General features: G+C 41.9%; 1 protein-coding gene across 1 annotated transcript; it reads right to left on the bottom strand.

Annotated features, from left to right (window-relative positions):
- Positions 1–8,542: 8,542 nt before the first annotated feature.
- LOC146389340 (uncharacterized) lies at positions 8,543–16,031 on the bottom strand. Its single transcript, XM_084927182.1, has 2 exons — positions 10,001–16,031; positions 8,543–9,923 (listed from the first exon to the last, which is right to left on the bottom strand). Exon 1 carries the CDS (start codon positions 11,919–11,921, stop codon positions 10,827–10,829), a length of 1,095 nt encoding a protein of 364 aa, XP_084783308.1. The 5' UTR covers positions 11,922–16,031; the 3' UTR covers positions 8,543–9,923; positions 10,001–10,826.
- Positions 16,032–17,204: the final 1,173 nt, after the last annotated feature.

Below are 17,204 nucleotides of genomic sequence, written 5' to 3'. Positions count from 1 at the left end.
TACAACAAAATATATTTAACAAACAAGTAAATTGTGTTTTATTACATTTACAGTGATGTTATGTTATTTTACATTTGACGTGTCAGATCACAGTCTACTTATGTAAATGTAATGATATTCTAGAAAAACAGTACATGTGAGGAGTCACATGATCAATGGTGGGTCAACAATATAAACACTTGTTTCGAGGAGGAGACCTACTACAGCCGGGAGGAACACCGCTTTCCCGGCACATCGTGCCTCGACCTCCCGGTCGGCTTCGAGCCGGCGTCCGAAGAATGCGGCTAAAACTTTTGCGAGATCTCGCAAAAGTTTTGCGAGATCCCGAGTTTGTTTTGCGAGATCTCGCAAAAGTTTTGCGAGATCCCGAGTTTGTTTTGCGAGAGCTCGCAAAAGTTTTGCGAGATCCCGAGTTTGTTTTGCGAGAGCTCGCAAAAGTTTTGCGAGATCCCGAGTTTGTTTTGCGAGAGCTCGCAAAAGTTTTGCGAGATCCCGAGTTAGTTTTGCGAGATCTCGCAAAAGTCCGTCTTAATTTTTTTTTTCTCCCATGTCCCCTGCGGGGCTCCGTAACATACATAGTGCCGGGTGGAGGTAAGCTACACCTGCGCTTGTAATGGAAAAGAAGAGTGACTTCCTATTGCCTGTAGAGAACCATTTCTTTAAATAGTATTTTATTTTCTTAATAAAAAACCTTTAAGATTATCAGCCTAGCAACAAATTGCATTTTTATAGAGTGGGGTGGAGGCAGGCTACACCATCGCTTGTAATGAAAAGAAGAACTTTCTATCTGCTTGTAACCTACAGGTGGCAGCGCAATGGACGCATAGTCACTGAGCTCTGCTTCAACTGATCTAAATTACGGCCTCCAGACTCGAAAGTAATAACGTCAGCTCTTTCAATAAGGTATGAAAAAGGGAAAATCTAAAAGAGGACAGAAAAATACTAACCAGTCGAAGATTGAGGAGGCAAAGATCCAAGAAAGAATGGAACCACAAGACAAGGAAGACGGCGGCTGCTTGCCACTTAGCCACGAGCCAGCGTTGTCTGAGTCTGGGGGAGATAACATTATCCTCCGGGAGATCGCAAAAGTGTCCAAGGAGCTTGGCATCTTTAAAGACAAAGTCCAAGAATCATTGTTGGGACTCAAGGAGGACATTGGCAAAAAGCTGGCAGACGAGTTGGCAGTGTTTAAACAGGAACTAAACCAAAAGCTACTCGAATGTGCAGCCACACAGCAGTCACAGGGTAAGACCATTGCGGAGGCAGAGGGACGTATAGCCGAGATAGAGGAGAGTGGAATGGTGACGAAAGAGGCCCTACTCGTTTTATTGAAAGGACAACGCGAGCTTCGAGAAAAGGTTATTGACTTGGAGAGCAGATCCAGGAGGAACAATATTCGAATTCACGGCGTACCCGTGGACTCAGAGGGCGAGTCAATAATTGCCTTCGTACAAGATCTGCTTCAGAAAGAACTGCCTCTACCCGAAGGTATGCCCCTCCAGATCCAGCGAGCGCATAGAGCCCTGTCATGTAAGCCTGGGCCAGACGCGACACCGAGATCTATAATCATCAACTTCCTTCAGTTCGATGTAAAAGAGATGGTCCTTAGGCTTGCCTGGAAGAAAAAAGTGTTGCTGGGAAACAAGCAGATTTTCTTCGACCATGACTACGCCTATGAAGTCATGGAGAAACGCAAATCTTACATGGGAATAAAAAAGGCACTAAAAGAGAGGAACATTCGGTTCCAAATGCCCTTCGTGTGGATCCGTATCTACTGGAGCACCGGTCCACGGTCTTACGAGGACGCAGAGGACGCAGCGGAGGAACTGAGAGCACGGGGCATAGAGGTGGTCCCCACACGCACAAACTTGGGACCCAGCACCGAAGAGAAAGTATGTAACGCATTTTCATGGCACGGAGTGGATATGGAGAGAGACAGAGGGCCACGAATGGAAACTCGAGTCCGACGCAAACTGTGGGAATATAGAAGAGACTACTAAATATGAATGACAAGGAGGATAGGAGCTACACTCACAGGCAAGCAGTCTAAATAAGAAGGTAATATGCTCTATTTGGTTTCATTGTGTCCAAGTCGGTATGTTGATAGTTCAGTTGATCAGATTTAAAAGTTACCATATATGTTGGACTCATCTAGTGTAAGTGGGATGTACCAGTTGGACAGTCGCCACAACACTAGGGAGAGCCCCCACCGTATGGTGGGTCCTTTCTCTCCTCTCTCCAACAGGGACCTAAAGGGGTCGAATGATCCTGAGTATATGGGCGACTCTATATTGGTTCTATTGTTTTTGTGTACTTATCTTAGTTTTGTGTTAACAGTGGGGGCACAATGTTTTATTTCAGTGACATTTGGAATGCACATTCATGGTTCTGTCTGGCGTTATAATAAAGCCAAATGTTAAAGGTACTCTCACTTAATGTAAATGGACTCCAAAGCCCGACAAAGCAGGGAAAAATTCTTAGTAAACTGAAAAGAGAGGATATTGATGTGGCATTTCTACAAGAGACACATTTGGTGGGCCTTGAGCACGAGACACTTAGGAGACAAGGTTTCTGTCATGGTCCCCGCACCTCGCCAGCTGACAGCAGTCAGGCGCTTTGTTTTGTTTATTCTCCTCTGCTCTCCCTTTCTCTCTCGTCCTCTCCCACTCTCTCTTTCTCCTGCCGGGGCGGAGCTCAGTATGGGCTCCTGCTCCTGGCCCACGCACCTGGAGATGATCAGCACACCTGCCGCTGATTATGAGAATTGGAGTCCTACTTAAGATGGCGAGTCTGCTCTACTCGTCGCTGGATCGTTGAGCCATCAGCGTCAGTCGTCCTGCACTCTGCAAAGTTTGTTCGTGAGTACGTCTGAACCAGGAGACTAACTGTTTCTCTGTGTATAGATTTCCCCTGGACCTGTTTTCCCTGTGCACGGTGACTGAGCGTGAGCAAGAATGATAGAGGAAAGAAGAGGAGCTGTGTGTGGTTGCGAGGGCTGTATGGAAATCTCCCCTCCCTGGACTCCTGCCCCTTTCACTCCCGGACCCTGGAACCCCGGCCCCTTTTCCCCAGACACCGTTGTGTGTGTATATATATTTCACCGTGGAGAACACTGTAAATAAATTCACTTTTGATTTGAAGAAACTTGTGGTCTGCGCCTGAGTCCGCTCCACTAATCGTGACAGTTTCAAGCACGCTTATTACTCTTCAAATTGTTTAAGACATACGAAAGGGGTGGTTATTTTAATATCAGGGAGGGTCATTTTTGAACACTTTGCTACAATTAGGGATAGAGAAGGCAGATTTATCCTGGTACAGGGCAAATTGGATGGGGAATTGATCATGTTCTATAATGTTTATATTCCTCCAGCTTCCACATTTGATTTCTATAGGCAAGTACTCAAGAAAGTAGTGACAGAGGCACAGGGATTACTTGTCTGTGGAGGAGACCTTAATATTACATTAAAACCACATTTGGACGCATCGGGGAAGAGAATATCTCAATCACAAAAACTAACTAGAAAACTGAACCTTCTGATAGAGGAGATGGGATTGGTGGATACTTGAAGGCATCTTAATCCAACGGCAAGGAACTATACTTACTATTCATCTCCACATGCAACTTATTCGAGAATCGACTACTTCCTCACTTTTGGTACTGATATGAACAGAATACATGAGTGCCATATTGGGCCAATGGACTTTTCTGATCACTGCCCTCTATATTTATCTTTAAACTCTACTCAAAGGAGAAAAATAACCAACTGGAAATTAAATTCTAGTATACTGAATGAACGGACATGTGAACAGTTGACAAAAGACATTGCTGAATACATGGAATTCAATGATAAAGATGAGTTACCCCCACTGATTTTATGGGATGCGTGCAAAGCAGTGATGAGAGGAAAAGTTATTGCTATAACCTCCAATATTAAAAAAAACAAAGTTGTAAGATTCCAGAAGTTGTAGTCGGAACTATTACAATTAGAGGCCACACATAAAAATACTATTGATACTAAGACAAAATTAGAAATGGCAAAGAAGAGAAGTCTAATTAATGAGATATACACTCATGACATCCAAACTAAATTAATGTTGACCAAACAAAGATATTATGAGGGGGGAACTAAATATATGAATCAATTGGCATATAGATTAAGAAAACAACAAGCAGACAGAACAATATACAGGATAAGGGACCCAGAAACTAAAATGGAAATGCAGGGTATAGAGGAAATTAAGGATTGCTTTAAGAGATACTATGAAAAACTATATTCACAACCACCCACAAACGACGATGATCGAATGGAGAGTTTGCTTGACATGTTACACCTCCCTAAACTTACAGTAGAAGAAAACAAATCATTAGTGAAGCAAATTACAAGGGAAGAACTTCACTTGGCGATTGGAAAACTTAAGGCAAACAAATCTCCAGGTACAGATGGTTTTACTGCGGAGTGGTACAAGAAATTAAGGGAACCTCTGACTCCGGTCTTACTTAAAACATTTAATTGGCTACTTACGAAGGGAGAAGCACCCTCCTCATGGAACCAAGCCATAATTTCTGTTATACCTAAAGATGATAAAGACAAACTAGAATGTTCCAACTACAGGCCAATAAGAGTATTAAATGTAGATTACAAATTGTTTACGTCAATCATAAGACGGAGACTTGAAGGGATCATCCCAAGGATAATAAACCTAGATCAAACTGGATTTGTTAGGTTGCGCCAAACCCATGATAGTGTTAAGAGAACTCTCCAAATTATTAGACATATTAATTTAAATAAAATACCAGCTATATTATTGAGTCTAGATGCTGAAAAAGCTTTCGACTCTGTGAGATGGGAATTTTTATTCCAAGCAATGCTTAGATTTGGGTCTAATGGGTCCATCATCACTATATTGAGGGCCTTGTATAATAGCCCAACTGCAAAAATAAAGATTAACGGTGAACTTTCAGATGCTTTTAAACTTGAAAGGTCCACAAGACAAGGATGCCCACTGAGTCCACTCTTATTTGCTATTTTTATAGAGCCATTGGCTCAAAGGATTAGGCAGAAAGGTAACATAAAAGGGATTAATATTGCTGGAAGTGAGCAGAAATTGGCCTTGTTTGCAGATGATAGTTTGGTTTACTTATCAAAACCTACTGAATCACTTATGGAGCTCATGTCAGTGTTAAAGGAGTATGGGCTATACTCGGGATATAAATTGAATATACAAAAAACGCAAGTCTGGGCATAAACTTATCAATGGATATAACCAGTTTGGAAGAAATCAACTACCCCCTACTTAAAAAAGATATCATGCTAGATATTAGCAGATGGTCATTGATCCCTTATCTAAGCATCTCTTCTAGAGTGGACATCATAAAAAATGAATATGCTCCCAAAGATACTGTACTTATTCCAGTCTGTTTCTATAGAAAACCCTGATAGATACTTTGTAGAGTGGGATAGGATCCTCTCAAGATTTATATGGGCGGGTAAAACAGCCAAGAGTTAAGTTCAAAACACTTCAGCTTCCCAAAGATAAAGGAGAGGATTAGGCCTCCCTTGCCTACAGGACTACTACAGGGCAACACAAATAAGAAATCTGGTGGGCTGGTGTAAACCCGGATACTGTTCAAGATGGAAGGAAGTGGAATTGTCCTTGGGAGGTAACTTCCCTGTCGGGGCACTGATAGGAGATCCTTCAGAGTTACGACTCCTGGGAGACCCGGGCAACCCTTGGATAGTAAGTTCAATAAAAATATGGGACGGGGACTTATAAAACTAATACAGTGTTTTACATCTTGTGCACTTGGGCACACTTCAATGAAACTCGAAAAGTGGGACACACAATATAGAGATGATGACTTGGCATTTGTTAGGGAGGAGTGAAAGTATAGAGAGGAGGAATTCCCATTCATGTACTCTGCAATGTGCATTGTGTCCTTGTAACGTGTTTTACTTTTTTCTAAATAAATAGCTGAGAAAAAACCCATCAAAGTTGAGGTAAGTATTCACCACAGTATCGTGTTTTTTTATTATTAGGGTCAAATTTCTCTTTGTGTAAAAAAATTAAGCCAACATCCAAGTGTCAAAGGTCAGTTCTAAAAAACAAGTCAGTCCCTGAAGCCTATTTGTGCCACAGATGCTTATACAGCGACTGCGTGTAAGGAATGTTTTGCGACCTGTCTGATCTTAAAAAACTAACTTTGTTGTTACATTACAGCAATATTGAGGAAAGTGTTAACAGCTGATCATGGAGCAGGATGAAGGTCAAAGGGAAACTCGCTGCCACGCTTCCGGTTATGCTTCCATCCGGCGTAGTCATCCAGCCGGTCTGTGCTATATCGCCCCCCTGGCCCGGAGTGGTATAACGTGTTGTAGAAAAGTTTGATCGATTCTCTCTCTCTCTCTCTCTCTCTCCCTCTTACCAAAATAATGGGGTTTTTTTCTCATACGCTTATGGTACGAGACGGAGGAAGCATCCTAATCTCTCGGAGGCAATTTACCGGGATGAATCGGCGGTCGTCTGACTCCTTGTTGCCGTGCGTAAAATAAGGTCGTTTTCTTTGAGGGTTTCTGTCTATTGAGAGAACCTGTTGTAAAAGTAGCTCAAAATAATGAAGAAAAACTCTTTACTTTTGGTCTGATAAGGAGTGGCTGCACAAAACCAAAATACCTCATCAGGGTGTTTTAATACAAATATTTGGGATTTGGGAGTTCTGAATACGGGCGCGATGCTTTTTTCCACTAAGGCTTCCTTTACACATACGATGTGGGCGCACTGTAGGTTATAAGCATTAAGAAATACTGATAATAATTAGAGCGGTTTGTTGACTCCTTCTTGACCCGCGATGTGTGTGTGTAAAACAAGACCATCCGAGGGTGTTTTAATTTTTTAAGTAAGACCGAGTTCTGAGAATAATTGGATTTTTGGGCTGGGGTAATAAAATAACGAAATACATTCGAAATACAGTCGAGTCGATCTTACTAGGCAAAAATTCTGGGTCATATGCAAACCATTTAAGGAATCTGGCCCTCTGGTTTAATTGGTACTTTTTAAGTACTCTTTCCCATATTTTTATTGAACTTACTATCCAAGGGTTGCCCGGGTCTCCCAGGAGTCGTAACTCTGAAGGATCTCCTATCAGTGCCCCGACAGGGAAGTTACCTCCCAAGGACAATTCCACTTCCTTCCATCTTGAACAGTATCCGGGTTTACACCAGCCCACCAGATTTCTTATTTGTGTTGCCCTGTAGTAGTCCTGTAGGCAAGGGAGGCCTAATCCTCTCCTTTATCTTTGGGAAGCTGAAGTGTTTTGAACTTAACTCTTGGCTGTTTTACCCGCCCATATAAATCTTGAGAGGATCCTATCCCACTCTACAAAGTATCTATCGGGGTTTTCTATAGAAACAGACTGGAATAAGTACAGTATCTTTGGGAGCATATTCATTTTTTATGATGTCCACTCTAGAAGAGATGCTTAGATAAGGGATCAATGACCATCTGCTAATATCTAGCATGATATCTTTTTTAAGTAGGGGGTAGTTGATTTCTTCCAAACTGGTTATATCCATTGATAAGTTTATGCCCAGACTTGCGTTTTTTGTATATTCAATTTATATCCCGAGTATAGCCCATACTCCTTTAACACTGACATGAGCTCCATAAGTGATTCAGTAGGTTTTGATAAGTAAACCAAACTATCATCTGCAAACAAGGCCAATTTCTGCTCACTTCCAGCAATATTAATCCCTTTTATGTTACCTTTCTGCCTAATCCTTTGAGCCAATGGCTCTATAAAAATAGCAAATAAGAGTGGACCCAGTGGGCATCCTTGTCTTGTGGACCTTTCAAGTTTAAAAGCATCTGAAAGTTCACCGTTAATCTTTATTTTTGCAGTTGGGCTATTATACAAGGCCCTCAATATAGTGATGATGGACCCATTAGACCCAAATCTAAGCATTGCTTGGAATAAAAATTCCCATCTCACAGAGTCGAAAGCTTTTTCAGCATCTAGACTCAATAATATAGCTGGTATTTTATTTAAATTAATATGTCTAATAATTTGGAGAGTTCTCTTAACACTATCATGGGTTTGGCGCAACCTAACAAATCCAGTTTGATCTAGGTTTATTATCCTTGGGATGATCCCTTCAAGTCTCCGTCTTATGATTGACGTAAACAATTTGTAATCTACATTTAATACTCTTATTGGCCTGTAGTTGGAACATTCTAGTTTGTCTTTATCATCTTTAGGTATAACAGAAATTATGGCTTGGTTCCATGAGGAGGGTGCTTCTCCCTTCGTAAGTAGCCAATTAAATGTTTTAAGTAAGACCGGAGTCAGAGGTTCCCTTAATTTCTTGTACCACTCCGCAGTAAAACCATCTGTACCTGGAGATTTGTTTGCCTTAAGTTTTCCAATCGCCAAGTGAAGTTCTTCCCTTGTAATTTGCTTCACTAATGATTTGTTTTCTTCTACTGTAAGTTTAGGGAGGTGTAACATGTCAAGCAAACTCTCCATTCGATCATCGTCGTTTGTGGGTGGTTGTGAATATAGTTTTTCATAGTATCTCTTAAAGCAATCCTTAATTTCCTCTATACCCTGCATTTCCATTTTAGTTTCTGGGTCCCTTATCCTGTATATTGTTCTGTCTGCTTGTTGTTTTCTTAATCTATATGCCAATTGATTCATATATTTAGTTCCCCCCTCATAATATCTTTGTTTGGTCAACATTAATTTAGTTTGGATGTCATGAGTGTATATCTCATTAATTAGATTTCTCTTCTTTGCCATTTCTAATTTTGTCTTAGTATCAATAGTATTTTTATGTGTGGCCTCTAATTGTAATAGTTCCGACTACAACTTCTGGAATCTTACAACTTTGTTTTTTTTAATATTGGAGGTTATAGCAATAACTTTTCCTCTCATCACTGCTTTGCACGCATCCCATAAAATCGGTGGGGGTAACTCATCTTTATCATTGAATTCCATGTATTCAGCAATGTCTTTTGTCAACTGTTCACATGTCCGTTCATTCAGTATACTAGAATTTAATTTCCAGTTGGTTATTTTTCTCCTTTGAGTAGAGTTTAAAGATAAATATAGAGGGCAGTGATCAGAAAAGTCCATTGGCCCAATATGGCACTCATGTATTCTGTTCATATCAGTACCAAAAGTGAGGAAGTAGTCGATTCTCGAATAAGTTGCATGTGGAGATGAATAGTAAGTATAGTTCCTTGCCGTTGGATTAAGATGCCTCCAAGTATCCACCAATCCCATCTCCTCTATCAGAAGGTTCAGTTTTCTAGTTAGTTTTTGTGATTGAGATATTCTCTTCCCCGATGCGTCCAAATGTGGTTTTAATGTAATATTAAGGTCTCCTCCACAGACAAGTAATCCCTGTGCCTCTGTCACTACTTTCTTGAGTACTTGCCTATAGAAATCAAATGTGGAAGCTGGAGGAATATAAACATTATAGAACATGATCAATTCCCCATCCAATTTGCCCTGTACCAGGATAAATCTGCCTTCTCTATCCCTAATTGTAGCAAAGTGTTCAAAAATGACCCTCCCTGATATTAAAATAACCACCCCTTTCGTATGTCTTAAACAATTTGAAGAGTAATAAGCGTGCTTGAAACTGTCACGATTAGTGGAGCGGACTCAGGCGCAGACCACAAGTTTCTTCAAATCAAAAGTGAATTTATTTACAGTGTTCTCCACGGTGAAATATATATACACACACAACGGTGTCTGGGGAAAAGGGGCCGGGGTTCCAGGGTCCGGGAGTGAAAGGGGCAGGAGTCCAGGGAGGGGAGATTTCCATACAGCCCTCGCAACCACACACAGCTCCTCTTCTTTCCTCTATCACTCTTGCTCACGCTCAGTCACCGTGCACAGGGAAAACAGGTCCAGGGGAAATCTATACACAGAGAAACAGTTAGTCTCCTGGTTCAGACGTACTCACGAACAAACTTTGCAGAGTGCAGGACGACTGACGCTGATGGCTCAACGATCCAGCGACGAGTAGAGCAGACTCGCCATCTTAAGTAGGACTCCAATTCTCATAATCAGCGGCAGGTGTGCTGATCATCTCCAGGTGCGTGGGCCAGGAGCAGGAGCCCATACTGAGCTCCGCCCCGGCAGGAGAAAGAGAGAGTGGGAGAGGACGAGAGAGAAAGGGAGAGCAGAGGAGAATAAACAAAACAAAGCGCCTGACTGCTGTCAGCTGGCGAGGTGCGGGGACCATGACAGAAACCTTGTCTCCTAAGTGTCTCGTGCTCAAGGCCCACCAAATGTGTCTCTTGTAGAAATGCCACATCAATATCCTCTCTTTTCAGTTTACTAAGAATTTTTCCCTGCTTTGTCGGGCTTTGGAGTCCATTTACATTAAGTGAGAGTACCTTTAACATTTGGCTTTATTATAACGCCAGACAGAACCATGAATGTGCATTCCAAATGTCACTGAAATAAAACATTGTGCCCCCACTGTTAACACAAAACTAAGATAAGTACACAAAAACAATAGAACCAATATAGAGTCGCCCATATACTCAGGATCATTCGACCCCTTTAGGTCCCTGTTGGAGAGAGGAGAGAAAGGACCCACCATACGGTGGGGGCTCTCCCTAGTGTTGTGGCGACTGTCCAACTGGTACATCCCACTTACACTAGATGAGTCCAACATATATGGTAACTTTTAAATCTGATCAACTGAACTATCAACATACCGACTTGGACACAATGAAACCAAATAGAGCATATTACCTTCTTATTTAGACTGCTTGCCTGTGAGTGTAGCTCCTATCCTCCTTGTCATTCATATTTAGTAGTCTCTTCTATATTCCCACAGTTTGCGTCGGACTCGAGTTTCCATTCGTGGCCCTCTGTCCCTCTCCATATCCACTCCGTGCCATGAAAATGCGTTACATACTTTCTCTTCGGTGCTGGGTCCCAAGTTTGCGCGTGTGGGGACCACCTCTATGCCCCGTGCTCTCAGTTCCTCCGCTGCGTCCTCTGCGTCCTCGTAAGACCGTGGACCGGTGCTCCAGTAGATACGGATCCACACGAAGGGCATTTGGAACCGAATGTTCCTCTCTTTTAGTGCCTTTTTTATTCCCATGTAAGATTTGCGTTTCTCCATGACTTCATAGGCGTAGTCATGGTCGAAGAAAATCTGCTTGTTTCCCAGCAACACTTTTTTCTTCCAGGCAAGCCTAAGGACCATCTCTTTTACATCGAACTGAAGGAAGTTGATGATTATAGATCTCGGTGTCGCGTCTGGCCCAGGCTTACGTGACAGGGCTCTATGCGCTCGCTGGATCTGGAGGGGCATACCTTCGGGTAGAGGCAGTTCTTTCTGAAGCAGATCTTGTACGAAGGCAATTATTGACTCGCCCTCTGAGTCCACGGGTACGCCGTGAATTCGAATATTGTTCCTCCTGGATCTGCTCTCCAAGTCAATAACCTTTTCTCGAAGCTCGCGTTGTCCTTTCAATAAAACGAGTAGGGCCTCTTTCGTCACCATTCCACTCTCCTCTATCTCGGCTATACGTCCCTCTGCCTCCGCAATGGTCTTACCCTGTGACTGCTGTGTGGCTGCACATTCGAGTAGCTTTTGGTTTAGTTCCTGTTTAAACACTGCCAACTCGTCTGCCAGCTTTTTGCCAATGTCCTCCTTGAGTCCCAACAATGATTCTTGGACTTTGTCTTTAAAGATGCCAAGCTCCTTGGACACTTTTGCGATCTCCCGGAGGATAATGTTATCTCCCCCAGACTCAGACAACGCTGGCTCGTGGCTAAGTGGCAAGCAGCCGCCGTCTTCCTTGTCTTGTGGTTCCATTCTTTCTTGGATCTTTGCCTCCTCAATCTTCGACTGGTTAGTATTTTTCTGTCCTCTTTTAGATTTTCCCTTTTTCATACCTTATTGAAAGAGCTGACGTTATTACTTTCGAGTCTGGAGGCCGTAATTTAGATCAGTTGAAGCAGAGCTCAGTGACTATGCGTCCATTGCGCTGCCACCTGTAGGTTACAAGCAGATAGAAAGTTCTTCTTTTCATTACAAGCGATGGTGTAGCCTGCCTCCACCCCACTCTATAAAAATGCAATTTGTTGCTAGGCTGATAATCTTAAAGGTTTTTTATTAAGAAAATAAAATACTATTTAAAGAAATGGTTCTCTACAGGCAATAGGAAGTCACTCTTCTTTTCCATTACAAGCGCAGGTGTAGCTTACCTCCACCCGGCACTATGTATGTTACGGAGCCCCGCAGGGGACATGGGAGAAAAAAAAAATTAAGACGGACTTTTGCGAGATCTCGCAAAACTAACTCGGGATCTCGCAAAACTTTTGCGAGCTCTCGCAAAACAAACTCGGGATCTCGCAAAACTTTTGCGAGCTCTCGCAAAACAAACTCGGGATCTCGCAAAACTTTTGCGAGATCTCGCAAAACAAACTCGGGATCTCGCAAAACTTTTGCGAGATCTCGCAAAAGTTTTAGCCGCATTCTTCGGACGCCGGCTCGAAGCCGACCGGGAGGTCGAGGCACGATGTGCCGGGAAAGCGGTGTTCCTCCCGGCTGTAGTAGGTCTCGACCTCCCATTAGCTCGAAGCTAACGGAAAGAATGCGGCTAAAACTTTTGCGAGATCTCGCAAAAGATATGTAATCCATTACTAGTTGGATAATCTTAAAAGTTTTATTTTATTGTGCCTGTAATATAAGAAAGTAAAATTACATCCGCTATTGTAAAAACAAATAGTTCTTTACTGAGAAAATTGTCGTAATATATAAACAGAATTCAAACTATGAGTTTTCTGTGGAAAACTAACTTCCGCTCTGTCTCTCTATACAGCACTGACTCAACAGAAATCTGCTGAGTCACCCCCATGCCTCACGAACCCCTCCCTCTCTGATCCCCCCAGGAACCATACCCCTCCCCTCATGCTTATGGAACATATTACACACGTCTGAAAACGACTAGACACTTCCGGAGTATTTCTGGTAGAGTCAGAAGGTCTAGGCTGAGGCCTTCAATCATAAATATGTCATATTTGAAGACGTAGCCCCACTTTCCACACCCCTCGAATGGTAGAGGCCATTCTCCCTGCAAGCTCCTCGGAGCCGGTATCTGGCTGCGGAACATGAAGACGCTCTTGTTTCTCCCTTCTTTCCGCGGAGCATTGGTTGCTTCTGATCTGGTACTGTAGACAGTGACGGGGGTGTCACTAATAGCCGATGAGGACCACTCGCCGCTGCTGCCTCCCATGCTTACGGCCTCGGGAGAGCAGATCTCTTCCCCGTCCAAGTACAGAGGAACGCAGGGCTGCAGAATGAAAGGCTCCATGTTGTCTGTGCATAGAAAAGTGCTGGCCCTCCCCGTTTTTTATTCTCCTCCCTCCACAGACCCCCCTCCCTCTAAGGGAGAAAACAATTTTTTTCACACAGGACGTGATTAGTCACACATATGGAATCCGATACACACTTCCGGAGTACTTCCGTTATACACTCACCCATATTAGGAAGAACATAATAATCCCTCATCAAGTGAAAAACTAGAGATCAAAGTAGTTTAAAGTAGTTTAAAAAGGGTTGGAAACAGACCCGACTGAATAGATATAAATACAAGAAGAACAAAATAAAATACACAAAAGGCAAAATTAAATTAGAGCTTATCTTTAATGTATTCAAACTAATAATAGGAAGGATAACAACCTGTAAACTGGTATTAACAATGAAACATAGTTGGGATGACGTCCATGCTCAGAATGAATAGAATGAATGAAAGCAGATAATTCACATGAAAATATATTAAATGAAATGTGAGATGCATAAGGTATATTAAGGTTGTGTCATTGTTCAGCCAAGGAAAGTGTGTGAAAAGGGAAATGTCTCCAGCTTGGGAAAGGGTGAAACTGCAGATCACCCGCAGCCCTTGATGGATACATAATAAAATATAAATGAAATATTATAATAAGTTGTTGTATATTAGTAGTGTAGTGGTATACACTAAAAAATATTATAATATACTATTGCTGTTATATAAAAAAAAGATGATAACATTAGTAATGACATAATATTAATATGAAGAGGCACCTTAGTCAGTTATGATGTGAGGTGGATAATTGTTAAGAAGTAGTCTGCGTCAAGCTTAAGGTTTGCTCAAATTCAGTATAATGACATATGAGATGAAGAAAATATCTAAACTAATCAGGTGCATAGAGGCACTTGACCTGGTAGAAAACCTGTCATCCTAGATGAGACATTGCTGAGATATAGAGCACACCTATAATAACAACTAATAAGCTAAACACTGTATACAACAGCTAAAGCTACAAGATTGAGAAGCTGAATTAAATATGTCGACACTACTAAGCTGATGAGCATGTTACACATTTTTTTTATTTGTTTTTTGGAGCAGAAGCTGCATGATATTAAAAGCTCACACATGCAGCTGTCTGTGAGCTCAGTTTTTTTCCTCACACTTCTGCTTTGTTTTTGACAGCAGCTTTTTTCTTTTTGTGTCCTGACTCATGTGTGTAAAGCGTTCATGCCATCAGCAACTTGTTTTTTGTTTTTGTTTGTTTGTTTTGTTGGTTTGAAAAACAAATTTGTGATCATACTTGTGGATCACAGTGACACATAATGATTAGGCATATGATTTACTAATGCCTAGTTTTAGAGCTGTGAGCTGTGAGCTGTAAGAAATGCAAAGTTTTTTTCCTAACTTAAAAGTTTGAAATATGTAAGATGTGTGACATGTATGAATTCTTTGAAAAAATAGAAATTGCCTAAAATGCCTTAAGTAAAAATGTAGTGTTGCATCTACAAAGAAATAACACAGAAAAAGCATTCAGTAACTTGAAAATAGCCTTTCTACTTACATGTGCAAATTAGACACTGTTGTGTCAGGCCTTCCCACGTATGTGCAAGCCTGTGCAGCCGCAGCAGAGGCAGTAAAAAAGTCAGCTGACATTGTTTTAGGGCACACTTTAATCATCAGAGTACCACACGCGGTAACTTCAACTTTACTCCAAGCCAATCTGTCCTACCTCACACATACGAGACAACTCTCATATGTTGGAATCTTACTGTCGCAATCACACATTAAAATCGAGAAGTGTGGTCAGCCGAACCCAAGCACACTTTTGGCCTCACCCGAAGAAGGTCATCCACACTGCTGTATGCAAAAATTAGACGAGGAAACAAAGCCACGTGCTGACATTCACAGCACACCACAACCTGGTTTCGCTGACATTTTTGCCTAGGACAAAACTGTGTAGGTTATGCAGTAACTACAGCAGACAGAGTCATAGAAGCGAAACCGCTCACATCCTCATACTCAGCTCAAAGTGCAGAACTCAAAGCAGTAATACGTGCATGTGAACTGCACGCAGGCCAAGATATAAATATATACACAGACAGTTAGTATGTTTTTTCAGCAGTACATCAATTTGGCAGAACAGAGGAATGATTACATTTACTGGACACCCAATACAACACGGAAATCTTCTGAAGACACTATTAGAAGTAATAATATTGCCAAAACAGTTAGCATTATGTAAATGTGCTGCACATCAGAAAGATAAATCAGAAATAACTAAAGGTAATAACTTTGCAGATCAAGCAGCTAAGTTAGCCGCACAACAAACTGTAGACACATTAATGTCTGCATCCACCATGCAAATACCACTTGACGTACTTAAGGATGAACAAAAAGCAGCACCAACCACAGAACAGAAGAAATGGTTAAGGTGTGGAGAACAACTAAAAAATACAGATCATTAATACACACTTTTACACTCTAAATTTCGAAACTTCAGTAAAAGAATTTGTGAGAACATGCATGATCTGTCAGAAACACAATTCACAAGGCAGTCTGAGGACAAAAAGAGGTCAGTACGCCCCAGGGCAGCTGTGGCTACAATGTAGCTTGCCATTGCCAGTGTGTGAATGTGTGTGTGAATGGGTGAATGACTGAATGTAGTGTGAAGCGCTTTGGAGTCCTTAGGGACTAGAAAAGCGCTATACAAATGCAGGTGTTGAAAACTCGTTCGATTTGGGCAAGAGAAGTAAGCAGACTGAGTCCAGGTAGGTGCCAAAAATAGTGATCTTTATTTACACACTTGCGCAGAGTGTGGGAAGAAACTTGCAACAACAATCTTACAATCTTCAACGAGCAGACCGCTCCCCATCCTTATATTACCCTGATGACGTCACAGCTAGATCTTACTGGAAATGATAACAGTTCCAAAGTTCTCCTTATATAGGCATCCAATACTACTTTCGAGACAAACAAGTGTGTGATATGTTGTGCAGTTTTGTGAGACTGTGTGTCCAACCGAGAGATTGTCCTGAGACGACCTCCCTGTTCTTAGTACGTGCAGGAGTGAACGTGCGTACTTTCCATGACTCTCTATGTGCATGTTGGTGTAGGCCTGAATATGTGTGTAAGTGAATGTAGAAGGCCCTACTGGACCCACAGCTTCGAGAGGTGTGGATACAATGATATGGATACCATTTGCAACAGCTTAAGCAGATAGAATAATAGAGAACAACAATAGACTAATTAAAGTGATGATAATATGCATACATTAATATTTTGGTCAGATTACCATAGATATAATTCAGAGATTATTCTGTCAACTGGTTCAACAATGATGAATGATTGATCAATGATAGTTCTGATTATAAATTGTCACCATGAGAATACCAAATAAAATATCTCTTGTCCACACTCCTCCTCTTTGGCCATCGGCCAACCTTTACCCGAATTTGTTTCACTCCTCCGTCCAGGCGGCTTCTCGCAACGGCATCATATACCCCGGACCAGCTGAACCAGCTGAACCAGAGTCTAGGGCCCTGCTTACCAGTTTTACCAACACTCGCCTTACCAGAGGAATGAGACAACATCCGATCATCAATATACCTAGAAAAACTATAAGAGAAAACATGGCAGACATAAACACACCCTTCCATTGCCCAAAGACAGATGTGATCCAGTCTCCCAGCCCCGTGTTCACACCTGATTGCTCATGCATGGTTCTAGATAACGTTTTCAGATTCTCCAGCGCCCGAGTGACCGTTCCGTCTGGAGCAGTATTGTTGGGAATAAAGGTGCAGCACATGTCACCAAACATTGCACATACTCCACCCTTCTCAGCCAACAACATGTCCAGAGCCATTCGATTTTGGACTCCCATCAAA

The sequence above is a fragment of the Perissodus microlepis genome, chromosome 4 (genome assembly GCF_051167445.1).
Source record: "Perissodus microlepis isolate ML-2025 ecotype Zambia chromosome 4, ASM5116744v1, whole genome shotgun sequence".
Lineage (NCBI taxonomy): Eukaryota > Metazoa > Chordata > Actinopteri > Cichliformes > Cichlidae > Perissodus > Perissodus microlepis.
The sequence above is the reverse complement of the archived record's forward strand: the minus strand, read 5'-3'. Positions and strand labels throughout refer to the sequence as shown.